Consider the following 27721-nt stretch of genomic DNA (forward strand, 5'->3'; position numbering starts at 1 on the left):
GGCAGATGCTCAGTAAATTCTTAAGTAGGTGAAGAATAGAAAAAGAATGGGCAGAATCAGGATTGATAGGAGACATTAAGAAATGTTTCTTAGAGGAGGTTGGGCTCAATCTGGGATTTCAAGAAAGGATAAAGTTGGGTTGCATGAAAGGAACATGAGCAGGATGCTGGAGCTGCCTTCACTTTTACAATATAGTATAATAGCTATTTACATCACATTTACACTGAAGGACAAGGCCTTATAGCCCAGAGTAAGCACAGACTGTGTAGCCTTTTCCAAGCACTCACCACTGGTTCATCCAGCATGTTTTTATTGTGTTCCTGTTGGGCACCAGCTGCTCTTCAAGGCAGCAGGCATAGAACAGTGATCAAACCAAATAAAACTTGTGCTCTCTTAGGACTTACATTCTAGTGAGACAGACACTAAATAAACATATATGTCAGGTAGTGATAAGGGCAATGGATAAAAATAAAGACAGATCCCTTGAAGGTCCATGAGAATTTATGAATGGTTTCTTCTATTTCTGAAAAAACAAATGTCATTGAGATTATTTTAGGAAAATGCATTAGATTACTTTGGGTAGCACCAATACCTTAAAAATATCAAGTCTTCCAATCCATTAACATGAGATTTTTTCCATTTATTTACATTTTTCTTTAATCTGTTTCAGCAACATTTTATAGTTTTCAGGCCCAAGTCTTCCACCTCTATGGTCGAAGTTATTCTTAAATATGTTAGTAGGTTGGTTTTTTTTTATGCTATTATAAATCAAATTGTAGGCTTTCCTGGATTTCTTTCTTTGATTGTTCAAGAAAGAAATGGTTTGGGGAGATATTTCGAAGGTATATCTGTATTTGAAGGTATATCTGTGTAAATGTGATGTAAATAGCTATTATACTATATTGTTTAGGGGAAAGGGACAAGAAAAAAGTCTATAACGTTCAGTATAGAATTTTTTTTTCCAGTTCTCAGAATTAAACCCAAGGCCTTGCACATGCTAGGCAAATGCTCTTCCACTGGACTGTATCCCCAGTGGAACTGGTGGATTAGACATGGGGTATTGGAAGAAGGGAGGGTTGAAGGTGATACCAGGTCAGCTTCTTCAGGAACCTATTGGAGAACAAACTCCAGACAATCAGAATTGAGGAAGCTTTGGCATAAGGACTGGTGGAAAATATTTAAGTGTGGGAATAAAGGTAGATAATGGGGATAAAGGGGACAGTATGTAAATTATATAGGCTCCATGATAGAACTATAGTATCATGAAAATATGAGCTAAATTGGACAGAGTGGCACATGCCATAATCTCAGTGACTAGGAGGCTGAGGCAGGAGATTGTCAGTTTGAGGCCAGCCTCAGCAACTAGCCAAGACCCTGTCTCAAAATTAAAAAATATTTTAAAAGTGCTTGGTATGTAGCTTGATGGTAAAGTGCCCCTGGGTTCAATTTCCAGTACAAAAAAAAAAAAATGGAGGGAGGGATAGATAATTAACACCCCTTGCAAAAAAAAAAAAAAAAAGTGACCCCTGTTATTCTCTGTTGACCTTAATGCAAAATTTCTAGTAAGAGGTGCCCAAACTCACTTTACCCTTTTCTCCTCTATCAAGTCTTTTTTCTCTCAGAAAGTCTACATTGATATTCTGTTAGGTTTGTGCTAATAGCTTTACATAGTTTCCTTATTCCCCACTTTTTAAGATAATGTCAGTTCCCTACTATGTAAAATATTGAAAATATCTAGTAATCCTCTTCTTCCTTATTTCCTCCCTTTTCCTGCCAATATTTATTTTATAGGTTATATTTTTATTCTTAGTTAATAAAAGTAAGGCAATCAATGAGTTTATTCTCCAGGAACCTATTAACTTCTTAGCTTATATTTTCCTTCCTTTTTTCCTTCCTGCTTTCCTTCCAGCACAGTGACAAAATACATGAGTTAATCAATTTATTATAAAGAGGAAAGGTTTGTTTGGGCCCACAGTTTTAGAGTTTTCAGTCCATGGTCACTTGGCCCCATTGCTTTGGACCTATGGTAAGGCAGAAAACATCATGGCAGGAATATGTGGGAGGGAGACCTGATTATTTCATGACAGTCAGAAAGCAAAAATAGAGAAATCAGCAGGGTACAGTGGCACACCTGTAATCCCAGCAACTTGGGAGACTGAGGCAGGAGGATCACAAGTTCAAGGCCATCCTGGGCAACTTAGCAGCACGCTATCTCAAAATAAAAAGGACTGGGGATACAGCCCAGTGGAAGAGCATTTGTCTAGCATGTGCAGGGCCGTGGATTTAATTCTGAGAACTGGAAAAAAAATTCTATATTGAACATTTACAGACTTTTTTTCTTGTCCTTTTCCCCTAAACAATATAGCATAATAGCTATTTACATCGAATTTACACTGTATTAGGTATTATACGTCATCTCGGAGGATGTGTATAGGTTAAATGCAAATACTGCTAAAGGGATTTGAGCATCCTTTGATTTGGTGTAGGGGTTGTGGAACCAATTCTCTGTGGATACCAAGGGTTGACTGTATGCACTGAAGTACATAGATCATAGTGTACAGCTTGTTGAATTTTCACAAAATGAACACAATGTGTGAGCAACACCAGTTAAAGAAAAGGGTGGGATTTTAGAGGTGATTATTAGCAAGATTGTATACTGATAATAAGGAATCCAGTGGAAAGGGAAGAAAATGGTGTTGAGAACTGGGGTCAGTTGTTAAAGAAAGGTCCTGGAAGTGAGAGGAAAAGAGATCCTAGAAGGGGTAGAAGAAAACCCAGACCTGGCATGCATGGACCCAGAAGCAGATAGGTGGTCCTGTCATGAATCCAGTAACACTCAAAACCAGAAGTGGTTCAGAGAGCTCCACCCAGCATCCTGAGCAGTGAGCTTTTATAGGCCAACCCAGAAAGCAAAGTAGAGAAATCACCTGATTGGCTGCAGCTTGGCACCTGCCTTATTTGGGTTTTGGTGTGATCGGTTGGCTGCTATGATTGACTGAAGCTCAGCTGCCTATGATTGGCTGAAACCTGGCTATTGGTTATAAAATGTTAGACCTAGATATAGATAGATATATACTCTCCTCAATTAGGTTTGGGTTTGTTACTGTAGGTTGCAGTTTATTGCATAGGAACTTAAAAGTATTGAGACAGCCTCAAGCTAATGGCCTCCTGCTTTTTTAATATAATAAGACACTAGAGTTCAGGAAGAGGCCGGGCAGCACCAGGAGTAGTTTCCTCAGAAGGACCCAACTTCACTGAAGAAGAACCCATTTCCCCCAAAGAGGCCCCAACTGACCATTGTGGATGGTTTTAGGGAGGACATATATAGATGTCCAGCCAACCAGAGAGGAAATGCATGGCAGGCTCTAGCCATAGCCTCCCCACAACCAGGCCAGGTCCATCCTTTGGGCACCATGTACCCTCTATGACCCTTCCTCAGTGACATCTCTGTCCAGCTCTGTGGATAAGCATGCATCAGAGGCCACATGGAGTGGCTCAGTTGTTAGGTGCTTTCCCTTCCCTGTTTTATTTTCTAGTCTCTCCCAGCTTCTCAGGAGGTTCCAGAACTGCCCACCAGCCCATCCTCTCCTCTCAGCGGCTACCAGAATTTCAGTGCTCAGGAGGTGCCAACAGCTTCCCAGGGCCTGCTCAAAGTCTTCCAGAGAAACTCTCCCATGGAGGATCTTGGAGCCAAGGGGGTAAGCTGTGAGTGCTGGCATCTCAGTCATGAATCAAAGCCAAGCCCTCAGGAGGAAGGCTGGAGCCAGCCTCTGGGTTTGTGCCTTCATGACCAGCTCAGCCCCTCAGAGGTTCTCAGGCTGACCTATGGACAGTACCCTCCCAGGGCTACACTCAACACTGTGAGGTAGACAAGGCAGACTCTGGGGACAGCCACCCTTCCTGACCAGTGTGGCTACCTACCACTGAGTAGCTCATCTTCTGACACCTTAGGATGGTGGTGTGATCCAGTCCAGCCTGGGCTTTGCCTGCATCTCTATCTGTAATCATTTTGAAATCTGAGTTTACTGGCAACACTTTCTAGATTATTTACATAGCGGGCATTCAGCCTTGCTCAAAGAAGGCATAGCGGACTTTGTCACCTAGGCCTTGGCACTCCAAGATGCTCTTCAGTCCCCAAACCCTCTGGTTTCTTTTCCCCTCAGGCTAAGGAGAAGATGAAGGAGGAGTCGTGGAACATCCACTTCTTTGAGTATGGACGTGGTATGTGCATGTACCGCACAGCCAAAACACGGGAGCTGGTCCTGAAGGGCATCCCTGAGAGTCTCCGAGGAGAGCTCTGGCTCCTCTTCTCTGGTGAGTCAGGTCCAGCTGCCCCCGCCCTGGCTCAGCCACTCTCAGTGCCCAAATTTCTCTGCATATGATGGGCTAAGAGTACAGCTCTATGGTAGAACATGTGCTTAGCATGCACAAGGTCCTGGGTTCTATCCCCAGCACCAAAGAAAGTTCTCTCGTGAGCTGATCTGGTTCTTGGGCAGGCCTCCTGAGGTCAGTCAGGAAAGGCAAGAGCTACCAGCTGTTTCTCAAAGGGGAAACAGAGTGTGCAGGGATCCAAGTCCTGAGGAGCAGAGGCCAGGGGCAGGGGATATTTTGGTGTGTGCGTTTCTACTGGTGTCCGAGGCAGCCTCCTTTCTTTGGAACAGCTTCCAACAGCATTCACCTTGTGGCCAGTCGGAGCATTTTAAGAGGGCAAGTCAACCACTTTTTAGCTAGAGTGCCCTCCCAGGAGCAACAAGAGAAACTCTGTCTCATTCCTTATAACTGACCTTAGAGTTTACCTCTCCTCTCTGGGGCATTCATGTCTCCAGTCTGCTCTTAATGCCTCCCAAATGCTGGGAGGAATCAAGATAGCTGCCACCCATGTCTCTCCAGGGGCCTGGAATGAGATGGTGACCCACCCTGGATACTATGCTGAGCTAGTGGAGAAGTCCATGGGGAAGTACAGCCTGGCCACAGAAGAGATTGAGCGAGACCTCCACCGCTCCATGCCTGAGCACCCTGCCTTCCAGAATGAGCTCGGGATCGCTGCACTCCGGCGGGTGCTGACTGCCTATGCTTTCCGAAACCCCACAATCGGCTACTGCCAGGTAAAAAGGCTTAATGGGGCCCAGAAACAGCATCTCCCCACCAGAGGCTTCCAAGAGCAGGCACCTGAGGCCATGGGCCTATATGATGGCCTCATATACCTGTGACCTGGCCCTCCCACAAAAAGGAGCCTGACTGCAGAAAAAGACATGATTTTAAAATGATATTAATTTCTCATCTCATCCCCTTGTCGTATATTAGGTTGTCTTCTGCTTCTCGTCTGAGAAGCAGAATTTATTTATTTATATGTAGTGCTGAGAATCAAACCCAGTGCCTCACATATGCTAGGCATGTGATCGTCCACTGAGCTACAACCCGAGCCCAGTGTTTGATCTTTTTATGTTTATGGTAAATATACATGATATGACATCATTTTAACCATTATTAAGCACATAGTTCAGTGGCATCAATTACATTCTCATGGTTGGGCCACCATCACTACCATTCATCCACAGAATTTTCTCATCTTCCCAAAATGAGACTCTATACCATTAAACCCTAACTCTACTGCCCTTCCCCACCAGCCCCCGGCTACCACCATTTTTCCTATGGTCTCTATGAATTTGATTATTCTAGGTACATCATATAAGTGGAATCATAAAATATTTGTTTTTTCGTGCTGGATTTTCATTTAATGTCCTCAAGATATATCCATGGTGTAACATGACAGAATTTCCTTCCTTTTTAAGGCTGAATAACACTCCATTCTAGCTATGTACCATATTACGTTTATGCATTCATCTGTTGATGGACACTTGGATGGCTTCCACCTTTTAACTATTATGACTATTTCTGCTATGAACATGGGTATATAAATAGCTGTTGGAGCCTCTGCTTTCAGTTATTTGGGGTATGTATCCAGACAAGGTTGCTTAGACCCATGTGGTAGTTTTGTGTTTAACTTTTTGAGGAACATACTTCCATGGCACCTGCATCATTTTACATTCCCACCAGCAATTCATAAGTGTTTCAGCTATTCCACATCCTCACCACCACTTATTACATTGTTGATATTTTTTAAATATTTATTTATTTTTTGTTGTAGTTGGACACAGTATGTTTATTTATTTTTATGTGGTGCTGAGAATTGAACCCAGGGCCTCCCACGTGCTAGGCGAGCGCTCTACCACTGAGCCACAACCCCAGCCCCCTCTGTTGATATTTTTTTTATATTTTATTTGTTGTTGTTGAACCTTTATTTTTATGTGGTGCTGAGAATCGAACCCAATGCCTCACACATGCTAGGCAAGCGCTCTACCACTGAACCACAACTCCAGCCCATGTTCTGTTGATATTTATAGTCATGGGTGTGATGTGGTGTCTCACTATGGTTTCAGTTTGCATTTCTGGCAGCTTTTATCTTGAAATCTAATGGTTGTTTTTTTTTGGGGGGGGGGGGGTAGTATCAGGTATTGAACCCAGGGGTACGTAACCACTGAGCCATATAGCAGCCCTTTTTTATATCTTATTAGAAAGAGAGTCTCACTTAGTTGCTTAGGACCTCACTAAGTTGCTGAGACAGGTTTTGAACTTGTGATCCTCCTGCCTCAGCCGCCCAAGTCAATGGAATGTGTCCGTCCAGTCGTTTTCTTCACCAGATAAAATGGCTTTTTGTGTGCCTTAAGTAGGATTTCAAGGAAATCAACTCCCCAAAACTCACTTTCTATAGGACTAGTATTCTGTATGAGCAGTGTGCTGGCTTAAAATAATTTTTAAAAATAATTTGGCAACTTTGAGGCTTCTTCATGTTATCAGTTAAGGCTGTGTATCAGCCCAATTTTGCTGTAGCCTATGTGCAGAGCCCTGGCCACACAGCTCACTTACACATCAGCTCAGTCATGCCTCACACCACCAATGCCAGATACCACTCTGTGGAAATGTTATTTGCTGATGTCCACTTTTTCTGTTTTCTCAGTGCCTTCTCACCCAATTTGAAGAAGCTGAATGACTGTTTCTGTTAAATGATTTCCTGCAAATTACCTGTTGGCAAATTTCCCAGAGCTAGACTGGGACAGTTTCTCATTGTTGCATGCTAGACCCCCCTAAAGGGGCAGACTTGCTGACACAAGGAGGCCAGTGTTGGGGAGGAGACAGTTTTACTCAGTAGCCAGCACTGTGAGCCTCCCCTCTCCTGTTCTCTGTGCCCCACAGGCTATGAACATCGTGACCTCAGTGCTCCTGCTCTATGGCAGCGAGGAGGAGGCCTTCTGGCTCTTGGTGGCCCTCTGTGAACGGATGCTTCCTGACTACTACGACACCAGGGTCGTGGGTGAGTGACTTAGGAGCTCCCTTGCCTCAGCCTCCAGTTGCCTGGTAGCTTCCCATGCAGGTGGCGACCCCTCCCCAGCCCAGGCCCCATGCTAAGTACTCTCCTCTCAACCAACCATGTGTACTCCCACAGGCCTCACAGGCATCCTGCAGGCGCCATGCAGGTGTCCTGGCTCCTCCCTTATTGGCTAGAAAGCTGATAAATAATCACCTGGAAAGAAAAGATCCAAACATACCCCCAACCCTCTGCCTCCTTGGCCTAGCTCCTGCCCAGACTTTAATGTGTTCCTTAGCATCACAGGAGGTTATTACATGTTCACTGGCTTTGAAAAATTCACCTGGAGCCTTAGTTGTCATCTAATTTTTCCTAACCTTTGTTATTGTTTTGTTTTTATGGTGCTTGGTACTAAGTCCTTTGTTATTGTTTTGTTTTTATGGTGCTGGGAATTAAGCACAGGGCCTTATACATGCTAGGCGAGTATTCTACCACAAAGATATAACCCAGCCCTTCCTAATCTTTTTTCTTTTTCTTTTCTTTCTTTCTTTTTTTTTGTACCAGAGATTGAACCCAGGGGTGCTTAACCTCTAAGCCATATCCTCAGCCCTTTTTTATATTTTATTTATAGACAGGGTCTTGCTGAGTTGCATAGAGTCTCACTAAATTGCTCAGGCTCACTTTGAACTTGTGATCCTCCTGCCTCAGCCTCCCAAGCTGCTGAGATTACAGGTGTGTGCCACAGTTCCAGGCCTTTCCTAACGTTTTTTTAAATATTTTTTTAGTTGTAGTTGGACACAATATCTTTATTTTATTTATTGTTATGTGGTGCTAAGGATCGAACCCAGCACCTTGCATGTGCTAAGTGACTGCTCTACCGCTGAGCCACAACCCCAGACCCTCCTAACCTTTTTTATTGTAGAAAATTTTAAACATTAAACTAGAGAGTATAGGCTGGGCATGTTGGTACACATCTGTAATCCCAGCAACTCAGAAGGCTGGGCAGAAGAATCGTAAGTTCAAGGCCATCCTAGACAACTTAATGAGACCCTGTGTCAAAAAAAAAAAAAAAAAAAAGGAGTGGGATGTAATTCAGTGTTAGAGGGCCCCTGGGTTCAATTTCTAGTACCAAATACACACACACACACACACACACACACACACACACACATACACACACACTTTGAATAATCTCTAGATTACTTATAATACCAATACAATGCAAATGCTTTGAAAATAGTTGTTACACTGTATTGTTTAGAAAATAAGGACAGAAAAAATCTGTATGTGTTAAGTAAAAATGCAATTCTTTTTTTCCAAATATTTTTTATCAATGGCAGGTTGAATTCAGGGGTGTGTTTGTGTTTGTGTGTGTGTGTGTGTGTGTGTGTGTGAGAGAGAGAGAGAGAGAGAGAGAGAGAGATACACCTAGAGAGTATAACTTACCCATGTACCTATTGCCCAACTTCAACTATTATAAATTTATATCTAATAAAATCTGTATTATTAAATGGGAATGGACTCACAAAGGTATTTCATTACATGTATCTATGTCTGTAATTCTGAGATGTCCTTCCCATTCTGTTTTGGGTTTAGAGTTACCACTTTTGGGATCTGTTTTAGTCAGTTTTTCAATGCTGTGACTAAAAGACCTGAGAAGAACAATTTTAGAGGAGGAAAATTTGTTTGAGGGCTCATGGTTTCAGAGGTCTCAGTCCATTTCTCAGGACTCAAGGTGAGGCTGAACATCATGGCAAAAGAGTGTAATGAAGAGAAACAGCTAATATGATGATCAGGAAGCAGAGAGAGAGATTCTATTCCCCAGATACAAAATATATATCCCAAAGGCACATCCTCAATGACCCACCTCCACTAACCACACCCTACCCACCTTTAGTTACCATTCAGTTAATCCCATCAGTGGATTAATTCACTGTTTGAGTTGAGATTCTCACACCCAATCATTTCTCCTCTAAACCTTCTCACATTGTATTACATAGGAGCTTTTCAAGGATACATCACATCCAAACTATAACAGGTTCCTTTAGTTTTGTATCTATTCACAAACAGAACAGTAGGCAGTGTTCACCAGGGCCACTGTTTACTTCTGACACTTTGGGGGAAGAAATTAATACTTACCCAAAGGAACATCCAAGTACTGTCAACCATTGTATCCACAAGTCTTACATCTGTGAATTCAACCTGCCATTGATCAAAAGTATTTGGAAAAAAAGAATTACATCTTTACAGAACACATATAGATTTTTTGTCCTCTTTCTCTAAGCAATACAGTATAACAACTATTTTCAAAGCATTTGCATTATATTGGTATTATAAGTAACCTAGAGATTAATTAAAGTATGTGAACTTAGAATGGATTCTATGCAAATACTATGCCATTTTCTATAAGGACCTGAGCATCTGAGACTTGGTATCTAAGGGAGTCATGGAGCCAGTTTCCTGCAAATACCAAGAAAACAATCTAGGGGAACAAACAATCTTTTTCACACAGTGGTTTGGAAGTCTTTTTCTTTCTTGTTTTCTACCCCCCATCTCCCTCCAGCCCTCTGGCAGGGCCAGGAGTGGACAGAGACCAGGTGGGCTTTCTTGAGGCCCCGGGGGTGGGATCATGTCTGGCTTCCTGTCCCCTCCACAGGAGCCCTGGTGGATCAAGGCATCTTTGAAGAGCTCACAAGGGATGTCCTGCCTCGGCTGTCAGAGAAGATGCAGGACCTGGGGGTGATCTCCAGCATCTCGCTCTCCTGGTTCCTCACCCTCTTCCTAAGCGTCATGCCTTTTGAGAGTGCTGTAGTCATTGTTGATTGCTTCTTCTATGAGGGCATCAAAGTTATCCTGCAGGTGGCCTTGGCTGTCCTGGATGCCAACATGGAGCAGCTGCTGGGCTGCAGTGATGAGGGCGAGGCCATGACCGTGCTGGGCAGGTGACCAAGCCAGGCCCCTCCTGCTGCTAGGAAGCTGGTGGTAGAACCCCACCTCTCATTAACATGGGGTGCGACTTAGTCAGCATTCAGTGACTGTGTCCACCAAGTTCCAAAACTAGGCCCAGGAACACCCTGGAGATGAGAGAGAGTTTTCCTAGTGGGAGCCCAAATAGCATTTGGAGAGTGATAAGTGCTAGGACAGAGGAAAAGAGGAGAAGTAGCCGAGAACACCAGTCTTCAGGCCACCACTCATGTGTGGTCAGAGATGCTTTCTGGAAGAGTGACCCAGAGCTGAGATCCAGATGATGATGACCATTCTTGATGGTGGCCAGGAGACTCAGCACAGAAGGGCCTCCAGCTTCTAGCAAAGGCTGGGTCTCTCATTTACACAAAGCTGTCCTGGTGGTATCTTCCTGAACTTAGAGCACCTCTACTTCCCCACTCCCAGATAACATGCCTACTCTGGCTAGCTGAAGTAGCTGAAAGCCTTCCCACTAGGTCATGACTAAGGTTCAGGGGCTTCCTGGCCTCCTTCTCCTCTTGCTGCCCACATCCCATCCCTCATAGAATCTCTCTGAGATCTGAGTTCTTCCTTCCATCCCTACTGCCTCATCACAAGCCCATGAGACCTCCCAGGGCCTGTGTCTACTTCTGCATGGTTTTCTCTGTTCTAGTTCCTCACATACCAGCATCCCACAGGACTCTTTCTAATCAGATCTGACCCTGTCCCTCCCCTGGGGGTTAGGGGACTCTATATCACATTTGGTCTTCTATACAAAAGAACTATCTGAGCTAGGCATGGTGGCACATGCCTGTAATCCCAGTGCCTGCCTCAGGAGATTGAGGCAGGAGGATCATAAATTCAAGGTCAGCTCCTTCCCAACCTCACTCTGGCCCATGCCCTGAACTTTGTACAGTCCTGCTGGTCTATGGGCATATCTGCCCAGCCTAGAACATTCCCAGCTACCAGGGACCATGTGGGACACTGCCACTTGCTTGTTGAGTCAGGCTAGTTATTGATGGGAACCCTGCCGACCTGGCAGAATTATACACACACACCGCCCATACTCTGGTCCCCTAGTATCAGAACACTCATATTCTGCAGTGAACAGAACAAGCTTCTCAGGAACATGTGTCTGGGAATGGGCCATGGCCAGTGGGTATGGAGGGATCAGCCACCCTCTCCTACCCAAGTGTCATGCTTATCTCAAGAGAGACTGGGAGGGCTTGAAGTCCTGGCTAGGGTAGGCTGGCTAGCCAAAATAGGACCTTATCCATGAACCTGTGTTCCTGAAGAAGCCAGGTTCCCTGGGCCACTGTAGGTACGGCCATAACAGGCTTCCCCTCCAACTTTCTCCTGGGACTTCCTGATTCTTCCTGGTCAGGCCCTATCAACCCCAGAGAGGAAACATATCATCCTTCTAAGGAGGTAGGAGCTGAACTCATGGAGAGTGTCCAACCAGGGGCCCCCCAGGGATAGCCAGGCATCCTCAGAGTCAGTGCTTAGGCCTCCTGTCAGGGTGAAGCCTTGAGGGAAGCTCTCCAGCTTGACCAGAGGACCTGCCAGGGCACACTGCTGCCCTCCTGAAGGGTTACCAGTCCTCAGCACACTCCTTATCAGGAGTTGTCAGTACATTCCTTTGCTGTGGGTGAGATGTACTGTGGTCACTGGATGGTCTAGACTTCTGTCCTTTAATCTTTACAGATACCTGGATAATGTGATCAATAAGCAGAGTGTCTCTCCTCCTATTCCACACCTCCATGCCCTGCTGACCAGTGGAGATGACCCTCCTGCAGAGGTGGACATCTTTGACCTCCTAAAAGTGTCCTATGAGGTCAGCAGAGATGGTTTGGCCAGGCCATTCTCTCTGGCCTTTTGGTTTCAGGTGGCTGCACATGAGTGGGAGGGGTGGTGGCCCAGTGCCCTGTGCTTGCACTTGATCTCACTGCTTCACCTTTGGCCTGTAGAAGTTCAGCAACCTGAGGTCCGACGACATTGAACAGATGCGGTTTAAGCAGAGACTGAAAGTGATCCAGTCCTTGGAGGACACAGCCAAGAGGAGTGTGGTACAGTAACTGACAGGGCAGGGGTGGGCCAGGTGGGTGACCCTGAAGACTGATTCCTGGGACTGGTGCACAGCCCTACTTGTGCCCTGTCCCTTGTGCTGCGTCATGATAAATCTTGATAGGGTGGTGCATGAAACTGGAGTCCAGGAGTGTAGGTAAAAATTTGTGGAAGTAAGGAGAGGTCCTACTCATTTTTTTCCTGCTCATGGTTGGTAAGTGGGAAGCATTTCTTTCACCCTGCACCCTATAGGACAAGCACCTTCTGGGCCAAGTCCTCCCAGCCTGGCTTTGCCATGTGTTCCCTGCCCCTGCCCCCAGATGGTAACACTCAGCTACCCTCTCCCTACCCGACACTGCATGCCTTTGCTAAAAGCCTTCTCTCTGGGGGGAGTCAGACTATTCCTGCCACCCATGCTGCAGGACCTATTCATAATCTCTGCCCCTGCAAAGGTAGGGAGTTATTACTTTGCCTCCATATTCCCAACGCTGTTCCTCAGGCCATTGAGGGTACTTTGATCACAAGCAACAGAAACTGAGTGACCCTGACTAGTTGAAGAAAAAACAGACTTGATTGGCACGTGCCAGGACCCCTTCCAAAGAACCAGTCCTACGCAGGAATCCAGATGGCAAGAGCTTAACGACCATCCTCACCCTGTATCCCTTGACTGGATGCTCAGAAAAGACTCTCCTCAGGTCCCTACGAACCCTAGGAAGGAGCTCAGGGAGTGTGAACTGACTGGCTGGTGGTGGCAAGGGATGAGCATGGGGGCTGTACCCTCTCTCCTGAATGGACCATCCTCCATTTCTTGGCCAGCTGATGATACCAAGAAGACAGTCTATGCCTTTACCCCTTCCACATGAGGAGTCTCTCAACAAGCATCATGTTTCTTTTATAACAGGAACTTGCAAATCAACCAGTACAGCCTATCTCTTTTTCCTTCTAGGTCCGAGCTATACCAGGGGATATTGGTTTCTCAATTGAAGAGCTGGAGGACCTTTACATGGTGTTTAAGGTGATAACTAAGAGCAAGAACAAGACCAGTCCCCCATCCTAATCCCCTAAGTGCACCCTCAGCACAGCAGCTTCCTGCCAGAAGAGAAATAACATTTAAAAGCATCCTCAGAGGCAGTTAGCATGAACCACATGTGTTGAAATTTAATCCTTCTTGGAGTTTAGATAGAACACTCTTTTATTTTATTTTTTTTAAAAGAGAGAGTGAAAGAGGAGAGAGAGAGAATTTTTAATATTTATTTTTTAGTTCTTGGCGGACACAACATCTTTGTTGGTATGTGGTGCTGAGGATCGAACGCGGGCCGCACGCATGCCAGGCAAGCGCGCTACCGCTTGAGCCACATCCCCAGCCCAAGAACACTCTTTTAAATGGCAGAAAAATCCCTTCCAGCCAGCTAACATGTAAGAGGGCATGCTTTGGCTCATTTAACTGAAAAGTCTAGGATTCACAGCTTCAGGCATGGCTGTATTCAGATACTCAAACATACTGTCTTGCTACTCAACTTCTGATATCCTCTAGACTGTTCTTCCTGTCTGTCATCAGCAACTCCAGGATCTTCCTGTCAATAACCCCCGTGGAAAAAAAAATTTCTTTACAAGTGATTTTAGCAAAAGACCCAGGGCTGATTATTGAAGTGACTCAAGTTAGGTGCTAGTAGGATGATTTGGCTGCTCAGCCAAATGTGAGTCATGTGCCTGCTCTGCCCACCCCAAGCAACAGGGCTGATTACTAACCCTTTAATCCCATGGCATAAGACTGGGTCAGGAGGAGTTCTCCATAAAGATTCCAGGTGCTGTTAACAAAAGAAGCAGGGAAAGAGTGCTGAAGAGGAGGCAAAGACAACAAGGTCCACACTTCCTTTGTCTTAGAGTTGCCAGATTCCATCTGCCCCTCCAGCTGCCTTGGGATCATTTCCCAAGTTGACCACTGCACTGTAGCCTTAGGGTCAGAACAGTGGCAGTGGATCCACCCCTCACAGGTTGTACAAGTGTCTGTCTCTTGGCTTCTCCGATGCACCAACATGAGGGGTTCTGTGAGATGCTGAAGTATCTGGCCATGCTCACCCATCCCCAGGGCTCTGCAGACCTGGACAGAGGAGGAGGGCAGATAACCTGGCCAGCCTGACCAGGTGCTGAGAGGTCATCTCACCAGACTGTATCCCCCACAGGCCAAGCATCTGGCAAGTCAGTACTGGGGCAGTAGCCACACAGCAGCTATCCGCCGGGACCCCAGCCTGCCCTACTTGGAGCAGTACCGGATCGATGCAGGCCAGTTCCAGGAGCTCTTTGCCAGCCTGACACCATGGGCCTGTGGCTCTCACACACCTGTGCTGGCAGGCCGCATGTTCCGGCTCCTGGACCAAAACAAGGACTCCCTGATCAACTTCAAGGAGTTCGTGACGGGGATGAGTGAGTGCCCCCAGGACCTACCAGGGCCCTGATCCTGCCAGAACCCTTTCTGAGAGCTTTCTAAATACTGATCCTGGTGTATCTGTCTCCCTTGCAGTGAGCATGGGGTGGCCTTGAGCCCTTGGCCCTTGATAAAGGAAGAGCAGTGTACCCACCGGAGACATGTTAGGGTCCAATGGGACTCCTGCCCTTACCCCCCTCACTCAGACCAGGGCTCCTGAAGGCTGGAGCTGCTGTCCCCAGAAGAAAGCCAAACTCTCCTAGAAAGGCTTTGGGGGAAAAGGAAGCCTGGTCTCATTCTACTGAATTCTCCAGGAAGGAGCCAGGCCTCCTCAGGCTGTTCCCCACTAGAACTCATGTGTTTTAGTCAGCTTTTTCCCTGCTGTGACCAAAAGACCTTACAAGAACAATTTTTAGAGGAGAGAAAGTTTATTTGGAGCTCACAGTTCCAGAGGTCTCAGTCCATAGACAACTGAATCCATTGCTCTGTGCCAGAGGTGATGCAGAACATCATGGTGGAAGGGTGTGGCAAAGGAAAGCAACTTAGGACCTGGTACCAGGAAGCAGAGAGCGTTCTGCTCTCCAAGGACAAAATATAAACCCCAAAGGCATACCCCCAGGGACACCTCCTCTAGCTACTCTACTTGCTTACAATTACCACCCATTTAATCCTTGTAAGTGGATTGACACATTGATTAGATTAAGACTCTCATAACCTAATCCTTTCAACTCTGCATGTTCTTGCATTGTCTCATATGATGTATCCAAATCATAACACTGTGGGAAGGGGAGGTGCTGGAAGGAAGGCCTACAGTGAGGTTTGAAGCCCGCTTGTCAGCATGCCCTTCCCTGGCCTTGCTCCACAGGTGGGATGTACCATGGGGACCTCACAGAGAAGCTCAAGGCACTCTACAAGCTGCACCTTCCCCCAGGTGAGAGCCTCCCAACTGTGCCACAGGGGCCTCTTGCTTGTCCTGAGTTCAGGATCCCAAGGTGGACATAGGCTTCTGTGGGATGGTTGGACTCAGAGGTAGCCTTGTGGGGAGTCTGGGATCAGCAGAGCAGAGGCTTTGGTCCCAGTGTAAAGGAAGAGGAGGGAGCTGGAACCCTGGGACTGAGGCCAGCCTGATGGTGGTCTGAGAGCAGGACCAGGACCTGGGAAAGGCCATGGAAGGAGGATCCCATCAGCACAGGCAGTTGCTAGGAACAGGACTCTACCCATCAAATGGGCAGCTTGACCAAAAAGTGCAGCAAGTGGTAGGATGCATGAGTACAGATGCTGGTTTGTATCTGAGATCCTGTGCATTCATTAGTTTTTCGTAAGTTTCTCAAGAGTTCTTACTTATTTCCAGAGGGTCATCCTGAGGGCACCACCAAAGCCACCAATGGAATCTTGTCACACGGCCATAAGCAAAGGCCACTTCTCTCTAGCCTAAGTGGTGCTAGAACCTAATGGGGTCACAGTGGAGGTAGAACATTTCCTGTGGGCTATGGTCTGAGTGAAGGGGAGGAACTATGAGTGAAGGGGAAGGGCTCACGGAATTCAGACCAGAGCCATGACCACCAGGTTTCTGTTTGCGGCAAGAAAATACCTGTCTCAGCAAGGTGACCACTTGAAGGAGTATCTAAAGAGGGGTTATGCCCATTTTCTGAGGGGGAAATTGACTCAGGCAGATGGAAATGATGGTTGGGTTGCTCTGATCGGCGGTGGAACTGACCAGGTCCCAAATATTTTCATTCAGAACCTATCCTGAAGAAGTTCATAGTCAGCCACTGCCCTCAGCACTGGCCCTGAGTGATTCTTAGAATATTAGGGCTGAGCTTCACCTCTAGAATTCTCCCTCTTCACTTGCCTGAAGTGCAACCCAGACCTGTAATTTGTAAAGCTCCCCAGGTAAATGCTCTGCCGCCTGAACTGAAAAGGCTCCTGACACCTAGAGCTGGCCAGTGGCACCACCATTGAGGCCCAGGCTGAACAGACCTCACTGGGCCTGGATCCTCTGAGTGAGGGCACACAGGATTGCCCTGCCATCTGAACTACCTTGGCCCAGCCTGCCTCATTCGGGCATAGGACCTCCCTCCATACAACAGGGAATCCCCCCACCACAGAAACATGTGGATCTGCAGCCCCAGGTATTCCTCAGACACTATCAGTAAATGCAAATAATGAGGAGGACCCATATGTACTGATGAGAAATCATCTCTGAGATTTATAAAATGCAACAAAATTGTTTGAGCCTGCATGTGTGCCTGTAGGCACATGAAACATCCTAAAACACTGAACCAAATTACCAACAGGATGGGAGGATGGCTTGCTTTTCACCACACCCCAACTTTACTGATCACATTGCTTCCTAGCATGTGTACTACGTTTTCAAATTCAGTGTCAGGCCCAGATTATAGCTCAGTGGTAGATCACATGCTTAGCATGCATAAGGCCCTGGGCTCAATCCTAGTACCCTTCCCAAAACCCCACAATGTCAAAGTCAAGAAAGAAACAAACAACCAGAATTAATCATCACCATTAAACCTATTACCATCTGGGTGTGATCACACACACATGTAATCCCAGCAACTTGGGAGGCTGAAGCAGGAGGATCACAAGGTCAAGGCCAGCCTCAACAACTTAGGGAGACCCTCATAATAAAAAATAAAAAGGGGTAGGGGTGTAGTTTAGTAGTAAAGTGCCACTGGATCTTGTCCCTGCAGTTAATCAATCAATTAATGATCAATCAAACGGTCTATTACCACATATTATAATCAGCATTCGAGCACGAGTAAGGCATACCAGGTGGGGAAAGCAAGGCCTCTGTCTAGGACTCCAGAAAGTTTGTTTTGAGTGAGTCTCTCAGTGTCTTCTCCTGCCACCACTTTTCACTTCTTTCCCAACACAGCTCTGAGCCCAGAAGAAGCCGAGTCAGCCCTGGAGGCCACTCATTATTTCACAGAAGACAGCTCCTCAGAAGGTGAGCTGCTGCTATGATGCCTGATGTGACCAGCAATGGCCCTGCAGCCACCAGTCTTCCCATGGGACCCTTGTGTGGACTCAGGGAGGAGGCCACCCTGGGGTTCTCCCGGGAGGGTCCTGCCCATGCTCCCAGGGTGGGGTCAGTCCCTGCAGATGTTCTCAACTCCTGTTTCTCTTGCTTTTCTGTCTCCCTGGACCTTGGCTTCTCTTTCTTCCCTCTGCGCCTTCTCTGCTGTCCCCTCCAGCATCTCCTCTGGCCTCAGATCTGGATCTTTTCCTGCCCTGGGAGACTCAAGGTCAGTCCCTGGAGGGCCAGAGAACCCCCTTCATCTGGGACTTCATCCTCCTAACACTCAGAAGTCTGGAAGCTATGTCCCAGGGACCCTTCTGAGACTTCACAGTGTCTTCTCCTGCCACCATCTGTGGGTATAAGTCCTAAGAAGGACCCAGAACCCAGCCACTCCTTGTGAAAAACAGGGGACAGCATCCCTTGTTGCAGGGTGGTTAGTAAATAAAGATACAGCACATTGGGCATCAAGCAGGCCCAGGGGATTCCTTCTGCAGCCACATGCAAAAAGTGTCATCATGTTAATAGAAAAGAAATACATAATGCTGTCACTGCACCCATGTGAAACAGACACAGTGTGGGAAAGTGGAGATCCAGGGAATGGTAGATCTGTCCTGGAAAACATCTATATGTTCATCCTATTTTTTCATTACAGAAAAATATATATGTTGAGTGCCTGTTATAATTCATCCCTGTGCCACATTTAAAGGCTGTTGGAGCCAGATACAGTGGTGCAAGCCTGTAATCCCAGCAGTTCAGAAGGCCGAGGCAGGAGGATCACAAGTTCAAAGCCAGCCTCAGCAATTTAGAGAGGCCCTGAGCCTCTCACTGAGAGGCCCTCAGTGAGACCCTGTCTCTAAATAAAATACAAAAAGGGCTGGGGATGTGGCTCAGTGGATAAGCACTCATGGGTTCCATCCCTGGTACCAAAAGAAAGAAAGAAAGAAAGAAAACCTGTTTGAAACATCTGATCCAGGATAATGGGGGCATTCCAGACCCTGGGATTTGGCTATCAAGCTGGTCATGTGTGTTATACTTGCCCCATAAGGCCCGAAGATATAGCTCAGTGGTGGAGTACCTATAATTTCACACAAGAGAGTATACACACCAAGGAATTGACCCAAAATGGAAAATAATATGTATCACCAGGAATTTTGGAAACTGAGGCAGAAGGATCACAAGTTCAAGGCCAGCCTCAGAAACTCAGCAAGACCCTATCTCAAAAAATAAAAAGGACTAGGAATGTAGCTTAGTGATAAAGCACTCCTGGGTTCAATTCCCAATTCCAAATAATAATAAGTAAATAATAATAATGCATATCAAGATGCCTGTGGCAGTCCTGCTGACAGCACTGAAGAATGACTTGAATTTGAATATGACCTTGATTTTAAGAACATTACCTAAAGAGCCTGGTGCACCTTCTGTTGTACACGGAGCCTGAGCAAATCAAGGCTGCTCTAAGTTTGTCCCACGTCTCCTGGAAGAGGACTCATAGTACACAGACCTGTCCTCAGGCTTCACAAGGACCCCAGGAAGCAGAGTCTCCATTCTATGATGAGATTCCTGAGCCCACAGCAGCATGCCCTTCACCACCAACACAGCCCTTGAGGGTAGTTCAGAGGTAGGATTCTGCTGTCTCTGCCTGAGTTCCCCCCACTGGCCACCTGACCTCAGGAAATAGCCCACCTGATTCTTCCCAGTTCATGTTCACATGTAGGCATCATGGTGTGTGCCAACTCCAGCAAATGTGGCACTTTTTGAAATACTGTGCTGAGCACTAGATTCCCATACACAGAATCCCTCATCTACTGGTGGTCCCAAGCAAATTTGGTCATTAGGACCCTTCCCCTAAATTTGACTTTTTTTTAGCAGAAACTATAGAATTCATTAGTTCTCAGACTTTTCCATAATGCATATCATCATTTAATAACAAAACAGTGTGGTGAGACATGTATTCTTTTGAAAAACATGAAATAAGGGCCAGGTGTGATGGTGCATACCTGTAATCCCAACCATTAGAGAGACTGAAGTAGGAGGATTACAAGTTCTAGTCCAGCCTCTACCACTTAGCAAGATCCTGTCTTTAAAAATAAAAAGGGCTGAGGATGTAGCTCAGAGGTAAATCACTCCTAGGTTCAATCCACAGTCCTTCCCCCAAGAAAGAGAGGAAAGAATGAAGGAAGGGAGGAAAGAAAGGAAGGGGAAGGAAAGAAGAAATGAGGATTCTTTGGCTGTGTGTGTGTGTGTACGCGCGCACGCGTGTGTGTTTAACTGGGGAATTATACCCAGGGCCTCCAGCATGCTAAGTACTCTACCACTGAATTACACCCCCAGCAATTGGCTTTTTAAAAAATGGAACCCAGTAAAAACATGGCCAGCAACTATAATGCACCAATAAAAAAAAAATGTGAGGGGGGAAAAAAGAGAAATGGCCAGGCCCTCCCTTGCTGCAGTGCTATAGGACCAGGGCCGCGCCAAGCAGTAGGGCAGCACTGGGGCCTGGGCTGGTTCTATAAAGCCACAGACTAGACCTTCAAGGACCTCAGTGGTTTATAATCAGAATAAAAATTTTCTCGATGTTTTTTTTTGTTTTGTTTTTCTGGTTGTCCAGAAGTACAATCACAGGAAGAGCGAGAAGGAAGTGGAAATGAGGATGTTCAAGAAAAAAGAGGAGGTACAGGCTATTCTCTACTGATGGTAGAGATCCAGGATGGGTGTGTTCTGGGTACCCTTGCTTACTGTGTCCCTCCCCTGTCACTGCGGGAGAGGCCCCCAACCCTGGGGAGATAGCAGATGTGTGCCTTGACACAGGATAGCACATTAAGGTGAATAACTCAGCTCATCAGCTACCACTGCCCCCTCCCAAGTCCCTCTCTAGGAGCCAGCAGCCCTCCCCCATTCACACTAGCCTCTCTCAAGCCTACATGTGATTCTCTCACCATCTTAAGGAAGTTGAGTTTGGGAACATTTATCAGCTTAGGTTCAACCTCCTTCAGTTAACTAGGAGAGAACCATGGGTATTCTGGGTGTTTTTCTATCACCACTGCCCCAAATGCCAGTGTGTTTCATAACAGGGCCCAAGTAAGTCCCATGCCAGAGAAAATGCAACCCCATTCCTTTCTGCTTCCAGCCTGCAACTCTCTTTCTCTCATTTGACAGATGGAGATTAATCTCTTTTTCTCCCAACTCACAGAGGAGAAGGGGACTAGCCCTCCAGACTACCGACACTACCTTCGAATGTGGGCCAAAGAGAAAGAGGCTCAGAAGGAGACAATTAAGGATCTTCCCAAGATGAACCAGGTAGGCTCAATTGGAGCCCACAAGAGATGTTTCTAGAGAATTCTGACTGACTGGGGCCTCACACCACCCACACTCCAGAGGTTTCCTGCAGAATGGAAATTCTCTTACCTTCCTCGAGAGCCTTTTAGTCCTGGATAACAGTTGGTTATGATTCCAGAAAGGAGGCTAGTTGCTCCACAACCCCATACAGGTGGTGTTCCCATATTAACCATTTGCTTTTTTAAACCAATATCCATAAACCAGAGACACACCACGTAGCTTAGTCTCCAATAGCCAGAAACTCACACTTTCTTTGACAAGAAAGTTCACTATGCTCCAGCTCCCTCCCAGCCCTGCCCCGGTGTCTGCATAAGCAGGCTTACTTGTTCCTTCTGTAGGCCAGGACCTCCCTTGCTGCAGTGCTATAGGACCAGGGCCGCGCTGGTCTGTTAGTTTAGGAGTTTAGCACCTTGCCAAGGGTCTCAGCCAGGGAGTGGCCAACCCTGGTTTCAGACTATAGACATCTAACCAAAGTTAGTTCTTCAGCCTGACCATGACCCTCAGACCAGACATCACCCTGGCTGTGCTCAGATGGGACCTGCAGTTGGAGCAGTCCCTCACTCACAGGCCTGAAGATGGGGCACCATGGAATGAGGCTTCTTCCCATCATCAGGCCGAGAGGTCCTGAATGTATGTTTAAGACCTAGAACCTGGCTTTCCCTAGCCCTCCTCAACTGACCAAGCATACACCTTGTTGTCACCCCCTGTCCTTCAGTAAAGAACAGTAGAAGTTGCTTCTGATTAAAAATATAAAAGCCAAAACTAGTTCCAAAATATGAGGAATTTTGGATTAGGTTTGTAATTAGGTTTAGAAAGATAAAGGGGGGGCTGGGGATGTGGCTCAAGCGGTAGCGCGCTCGCCTGGCATGCGTGCGGCCCGGGTTCGATCCTCAGCACCACAAACAAACAAAGATGTTGTGTCCGCCGAGAACTAAAATAAATAAATAAATAAATTCTCTCTCTCTCCCTCTCCTCTCTATTAAAAAAAAAAAGAAAGAAAGAAAGATAAAGGGGCTGGGAATCAGGCTTATTGGTAAAGACTGGCCTAGCAGGTGCAAGGCTCTGAGTTCCATTCCCAGCCCCACAAAAACAAAAAAGCCCTGACAAAAGTAGCTCTCTCTGGCTCCGCATGGTGACACACACCTGTAATCCCAGCAACTCTGGAAGCTGAGGCAGGAGGATCACAAGTTCCTGGCCAGCCTCAGCAATTTAGCAAGACCCTCAGCAACTTAATGAGACCCTGTCTCAAAATAAAAAGGACTAAGGCTATATAGCTCAGGGGTAAAGCACCCTGGGGTTAAATCCTCAAAAAAAAAAAAAAAAAAAAGTAGTCGGTTTCTCTAAGCTAGCAGAATTACAAACAGAAACCGGAAACCAGGACAATCTAAATCAACCATGTATCCTACTGATGAGAAAGGCAGCTGGGAAAGAAAGGCTTTTGAAGTGCTACAAGACATTGGTCAAGTCACTTTTCCTCTGAGTCTGAGTATCCTAATCTGTAAAATGGGAATGGTAAGGCACAGGTTTATGGAGATAATATTCCAGCACCAATTAGAGTGGCCTGCATTCTCAGTCCAGCTAATATAACCCATATTTTACCATCTCCCTGTACTGTTTTTCTCTTTAAGGAGCAATTTATTGAGCTCTGCAAGACACTATACAACATGTTCAGCGAAGACCCCATGGAGCAAGACTTGTACCATGCCATCGCCACAGTGGCCAGCCTCCTCCTCCGCATCGGCGAGGTAGGGAAGAAGTTCTCAACCCGGACGGGCAGAAAGCCCAGGGATGGTGCCCACAGCGGGGATCACAACAGTACCACTGAGGAGGACGAGCTACCAGCGCCTGAACCCCATCAGGACCCAATACGGGAGCTTCAGCCACCAGCTGCAGGGGACCCCCAGGCCAAGGCTGGTGGAGACACCCACCTTGGGAAAGCACCACAGGAAAGCCAGATGGTGGTAGAGGGGGGCAGTGGCGAGGGGCAGCTTCTGTCTGATGATGAAACCAAAGATGACATATCCATGTCCTCATACTCAGTGGTCAGCACAGGCTCCCTGCAGTGCGAGGACCTTGCAGATGACACAGTGCTGGTGGGTGGAGAGGCCCGAAGTCCCACAGCCACCTCACGCACTGGGGGTACTGTGGACACGGACTGGTGCATTTCCTTCGAGCAGATCCTGGCTTCCATTCTGACAGAGTCTGTATTAGTGAACTTCTTTGAGAAGAGGGTAGACATTGGACTCAAGATCAAGGACCAAAAGAAGGTGGAGAGACAATTCAGCACCTCCAGTGACCATGAGCAGTCTGGGGTTTTGGGCTGACCTCTGCAGCTGCACTGCTCTGGCTGAAGCCTCAGAAGTAGGGGCCAGCCTTTGTCTCCTCCTTCCCTTCCTGTTTTCTCCTTTCACCCTCATTCTCCCCAGAAGCAATGAATTGTAAACACAAAGGCCAATGCAGACCCAGTTGCCTTAGAAGCATTCCTGGGCCTGTACACCCCACTGCCCAGGAAAAGGCTGGCCACCCACCTCCTCTCTAATTGGTGGGAACTGGCTGCCCCTCCTGGTGTTAGAGCCTCTCAGATCTGCCCATGCTTGCCTCACATCCTTGCACTCCATGCTGTGCTCAGGCAACACTAGGTCCTCCAACCACAGAGCCATCTTCATACAGCTGTGTGGCCCAGGTACCAGATCCTACCACTTGGCACCAGGTAGGAGGGTCATAAGCTTATCAGGTTTCAAAGTGATCAGGCCCTTAAGCCTGAGCCTCCTGACTGGGGAACTCAGCAGAAAGCATCTCTTGCATAGGGGTGGGCGCGTTAACCTTACATGCGGTTTTGCTTCTTTGTCACCATTAACTTTGAAAGCACATCCTCAGGTCCTCATCTATCTCTTTGTATTCAGTTCAGTTGGCTAAACATCACACTGTGCTCAATGCCTTAATCCCTCAAATAAAAAAATAAAAATAAAACCCACTGTGTATAGTGCCTTAAAGTGGCCTTCAACAACTGCTTAGGCCTCCTGACTTCTCCCTAGGCCAGGAATGGGACCCAGGCCTCATTCTGGAAGTTCAGGACATTTGGTCCCCCACAAAGGGTGGGGGAGTTGCCATGCCTGCCAGTTTAGATGTAGACATCGTACCAATTGACTTGTGACAGAAGAAGCCCTGAGCTCTACAGGTCTCAGTGGGCAGTGGGACAGAAGTATAGATGTGTCTCAGCCCTGAGCTATAGCAAGTCACTAGATTCTAGAAGCAGAGTGTGGGCCACAGGCAACCAGTGGGGGTCTCCTTGAGCTGAGTCACACAGGGCTGAGCCACAAGGACCACTTTATTTGCAGCAGGAGTTGAAGTGGATCACTGTGGCCAGTGTTTGCCCCCACATGGGGCCATTCTCGCTTTTACTAAAAGATATATCTGTGTGTCTGGATTTTGTTTTTTTTCCGCACTGGTAAGGAACCCAGGGTCTTGCACATGCCAGGCAAGTGTCCTCTCACAGAGCCACATACACAAACCTTTTTTTTTTTCCTTTTCTTTTTTTTAATTGTTGATGGACCTTTATTGTATTTATTTATATGTGGTGCTGAGAATTGAACCCAATGCCTCACACATTCTAGACAGCTGCTCTACCACTGAACTACAACCCCAGCCCCACAAACCCTCTTGTCTTGTTTTTAAATTTTGAGAGGGTCAGGCTAAACTGGTCAGGCTGGTTGCAAAGCCTCCTGATCACAGGCATGAACCACCATATCCAGCCTTTTTGTTTTTAAATTTAATAGCTTTATTGAGGTATAACTTAATATATCATAAAATCTATTTGTTAATGTCCAAGCCAATGAATTCTAGTTTATAGAGTTGTGCAACTATTTCCACAAGGCAGTTTTTGAAACATTTCCATCACATCTGAAAGATCCTTCAGGCCATTTGTAGGGAGTCTGTATTCCTATCTTGAGTCCCAGGCAACTACTTTCCATGGATTTCCTAGTTTTTTAAATTGCAGTATAGGGCAAGCAGTGTGGCTCAGTAGTAGAGTACTTGTCTAACATGCACAAGGTCCTGGGTTACATCCCCAGCACAAGAAAATAAAATAACACGCACTATGACTTTACCTTGTTCTCAACTGCTATGCCCCATTCTCAATAAATGCAGCAAAACAACAGCAAGGAAACTGAACAACTGTTCTTTTTAATTTTTCTTTAAAAACAACCATTTTAAAAATGTGCAGACAGGCACAGTGGCTTAAGTCTGAAATCCCAGCAACTCAGGAGGCTGAGGTAGGAGGTTGTAAGTTGAGGTCAACCTCAAAAATTTATCAAGACTCTTAACAACTTAACAAGACAGTGTCTCAAAAATAAAAAGTCTAGGGATAGATACAGCTCAGTAGTAGAGCACCCCTGGGCTTAATTGCCAGTACAAAACAAAAACAAAACAAAAAAAGCCACAAAATTGAAGAACATTATTTCTTTTCTAGTATTTATTCCAAACCACTATAATTACAACAGATTTCTGCCAAAAATACTATTCTTGGCCATGATGCAATTAGATATGCATGAGAATCTCATACATTTGCCAGTTTGGAATCTTAAAGTTGATTGTAATCAATTAGGCTTTAATAACTTGGAATTTGGATAAATTAAACTTGTGAATATAATAAAAAAATATAAAAGAATAGCTGGGGGGCTGGGGTTATAGCTCAGTGGTAGAGTACTCGTCTAGCACATGCAAGGCCCTGGGTTCAATCCTCAGCACCACATAAAAATAAGTAAATAAAGGGATTGTGTCCAACTACACCTAAAAAATAAATATGTTTTTAAAGGAAAAAAATTAAAAAAAAAATAGCTGGGCACAGTGGTTCACACCACTGTGGGATTCCAGCAACTCAGGAGGTTGAGGCAGGAGGACTACAAATTCAAGGATAGCTTGGGGCAATTTAGTGAGACCTTGTCTCAAAATAGAAAAGGACTGGGGGCTGGGGATATAGTTCAGCTAGTAGAGTGCTTGCCTTGCATGCACAAGGCCCTGAGTTTGATGCCCAGCACTTAAAAAAAAAAAAAAAAGGACTGGGCATGTAGCTCTGCAGTAGAGTATACCTGGGTCTAATCCACAGTGAAAGGGAGAGAGGTAGGGAGAGAGAGAAAGGGAAAAAGTAAGAACATAAAAGAATAATCTAACCAATTCACATGATAAAAGAATGTACAAAAATATGTCAGGCATGGTAGCCTGACCTATAGTATCAGGTACTTGGGAGGCTGAGGCAGGAAGATGTCTAGTACAGAGGAGTTCCAGACCAGCCTGGACAACAATGAGTCCGTCCCCCGCCCCTCTTTCTCACACACACACACACACACACACACACACACAAAAACTGTTTTGTTTTGGTTGCAACAGTACTTTCCATGTGTTAATCATTGAACCTGGAATGAGAATCAAAACAGAACAGTAACACTAAATAAGAATGAAGGAAATAAATTTTCAATATATGCTTATCCTGCAAATAAACATGAATAATTGTATATTTTAAAACTGCTTAGCCATGCTTAGTGATGTGAACCTGTAGTCTCAGCACTAGGCAGGAAGATCATTGAGTAGTTTGAGTGAAAGGAAGAAAGAAAGGGAGGGAAGAATTGGATACATGTGTGTTTTACCGCTGAGGCACATCCCTAGCCCTTTTTATTTTATATTTGAGACAGGTCTTGCTAAATTACCCAGGCTGACCCCAAACTTGTTATCCTCCAGCCTCAATCTCTTGAGTCACTAAAATTATAAGCACTCACCACCTTGTCCAGTAAACCCAAAATGTTTTATGTCATTGGTTTGGGGAGCATATTTTTTTTTCTGGTTGGTTCTGAGGTGAGCCAGTGGGTATGCAAAAAATGGAGAAGCAGGCAATTATTGGCCAAGTCAAGGTCTCAGTCAATTGAGATTTGGGGGGTCTGGTTATTTGCAGAGGTTTCAGGTCATAGTTCTGTTGTTATATAATGCCTTGTGTCACGAGCCGTGCTGTTAATAATTACTCAGAAGAGGATTGTCTTTAAATGCAAGCATATATTTGATCAGACCAATCATCAAACAAACAATTAATGCAAAAAGTGTTGGGTTGCTGGAGCACCCCAACTAGCATTTAATGCACACTAATTAACACTACAAGCAAATCACACAATCTAGGGCAATCAGGAGCCCCAAAATACTTTGGATGCCACGCAACTTCTCTTAGCCAAAGAGCAGACATGGCCATTGTCCAGTGATTCTCTCCAGCCGATGGATGTACGTCAGGGAATGGTAGAGTCAATCTGGGAATGGACAGCGAGGCAGCCAGTCTCACTGATGTCCTTGGAGCAGCCTCATTAATGTAGCAAAACAAATGACTTAAATATAGTTCCAAGTTGATGGTGTACGTTGGTGATTGGTTACACCCAGTGAAAGTCAATGTCCATTGGTTATGTCCAGTGAGATGATGTAATTGCAACAGGGTATGATCTTTGCGCATGTCCATGGAGCTGTGCTCCCTATTGATTGTAACCAGTTATTGTTAAATGTGCCTATGGTTAGTGCC

At 46.0% G+C, this 27721-nt stretch overlaps 1 protein-coding gene across 5 annotated transcripts in view; it reads left to right on the forward strand.

The window, feature by feature from the left end:
- TBC1D9B (TBC1 domain family member 9B) overlaps positions 1–26515 on the forward strand; it is a 49637-nt gene extending 23122 nt beyond the window's left edge. For 3 of the 5 annotated variants that reach the window (XM_081282189.1, XM_081282193.1, XM_081282192.1), the window contains 15 exons: positions 3537–3698; positions 4164–4314; positions 4891–5105; positions 7255–7372; positions 10023–10308; positions 12014–12143; positions 12277–12375; positions 13320–13388; positions 14557–14797; positions 15664–15729; positions 17692–17763; positions 18011–18061; positions 20444–20506; positions 21026–21132; positions 22800–26515. In XM_081282189.1, coding sequence (XP_081138315.1) covers positions 3537–3698; positions 4164–4314; positions 4891–5105; positions 7255–7372; positions 10023–10308; positions 12014–12143; positions 12277–12375; positions 13320–13388; positions 14557–14797; positions 15664–15729; positions 17692–17763; positions 18011–18061; positions 20444–20506; positions 21026–21132; positions 22800–23495 — 2526 coding nt within the window. In that variant the 3' untranslated portion in view covers positions 23496–26515. The remainder of the gene's footprint in view (positions 1–3536; positions 3699–4163; positions 4315–4890; positions 5106–7254; positions 7373–10022; positions 10309–12013; positions 12144–12276; positions 12376–13319; positions 13389–14556; positions 14798–15663; positions 15730–17691; positions 17764–18010; positions 18062–20443; positions 20507–21025; positions 21133–22799) is intronic. The other 2 variants (XM_081282190.1, XM_081282191.1) reach the window with 2 other exon arrangements.
- The last annotated feature ends 1206 nt before the right edge of the window (positions 26516–27721 follow it).

This window comes from Spermophilus citellus (genome assembly GCF_964194105.1).
Source record: "Spermophilus citellus genome assembly, chromosome: 1".
Taxonomy (NCBI): Eukaryota; Metazoa; Chordata; class Mammalia; order Rodentia; family Sciuridae; genus Spermophilus; species Spermophilus citellus.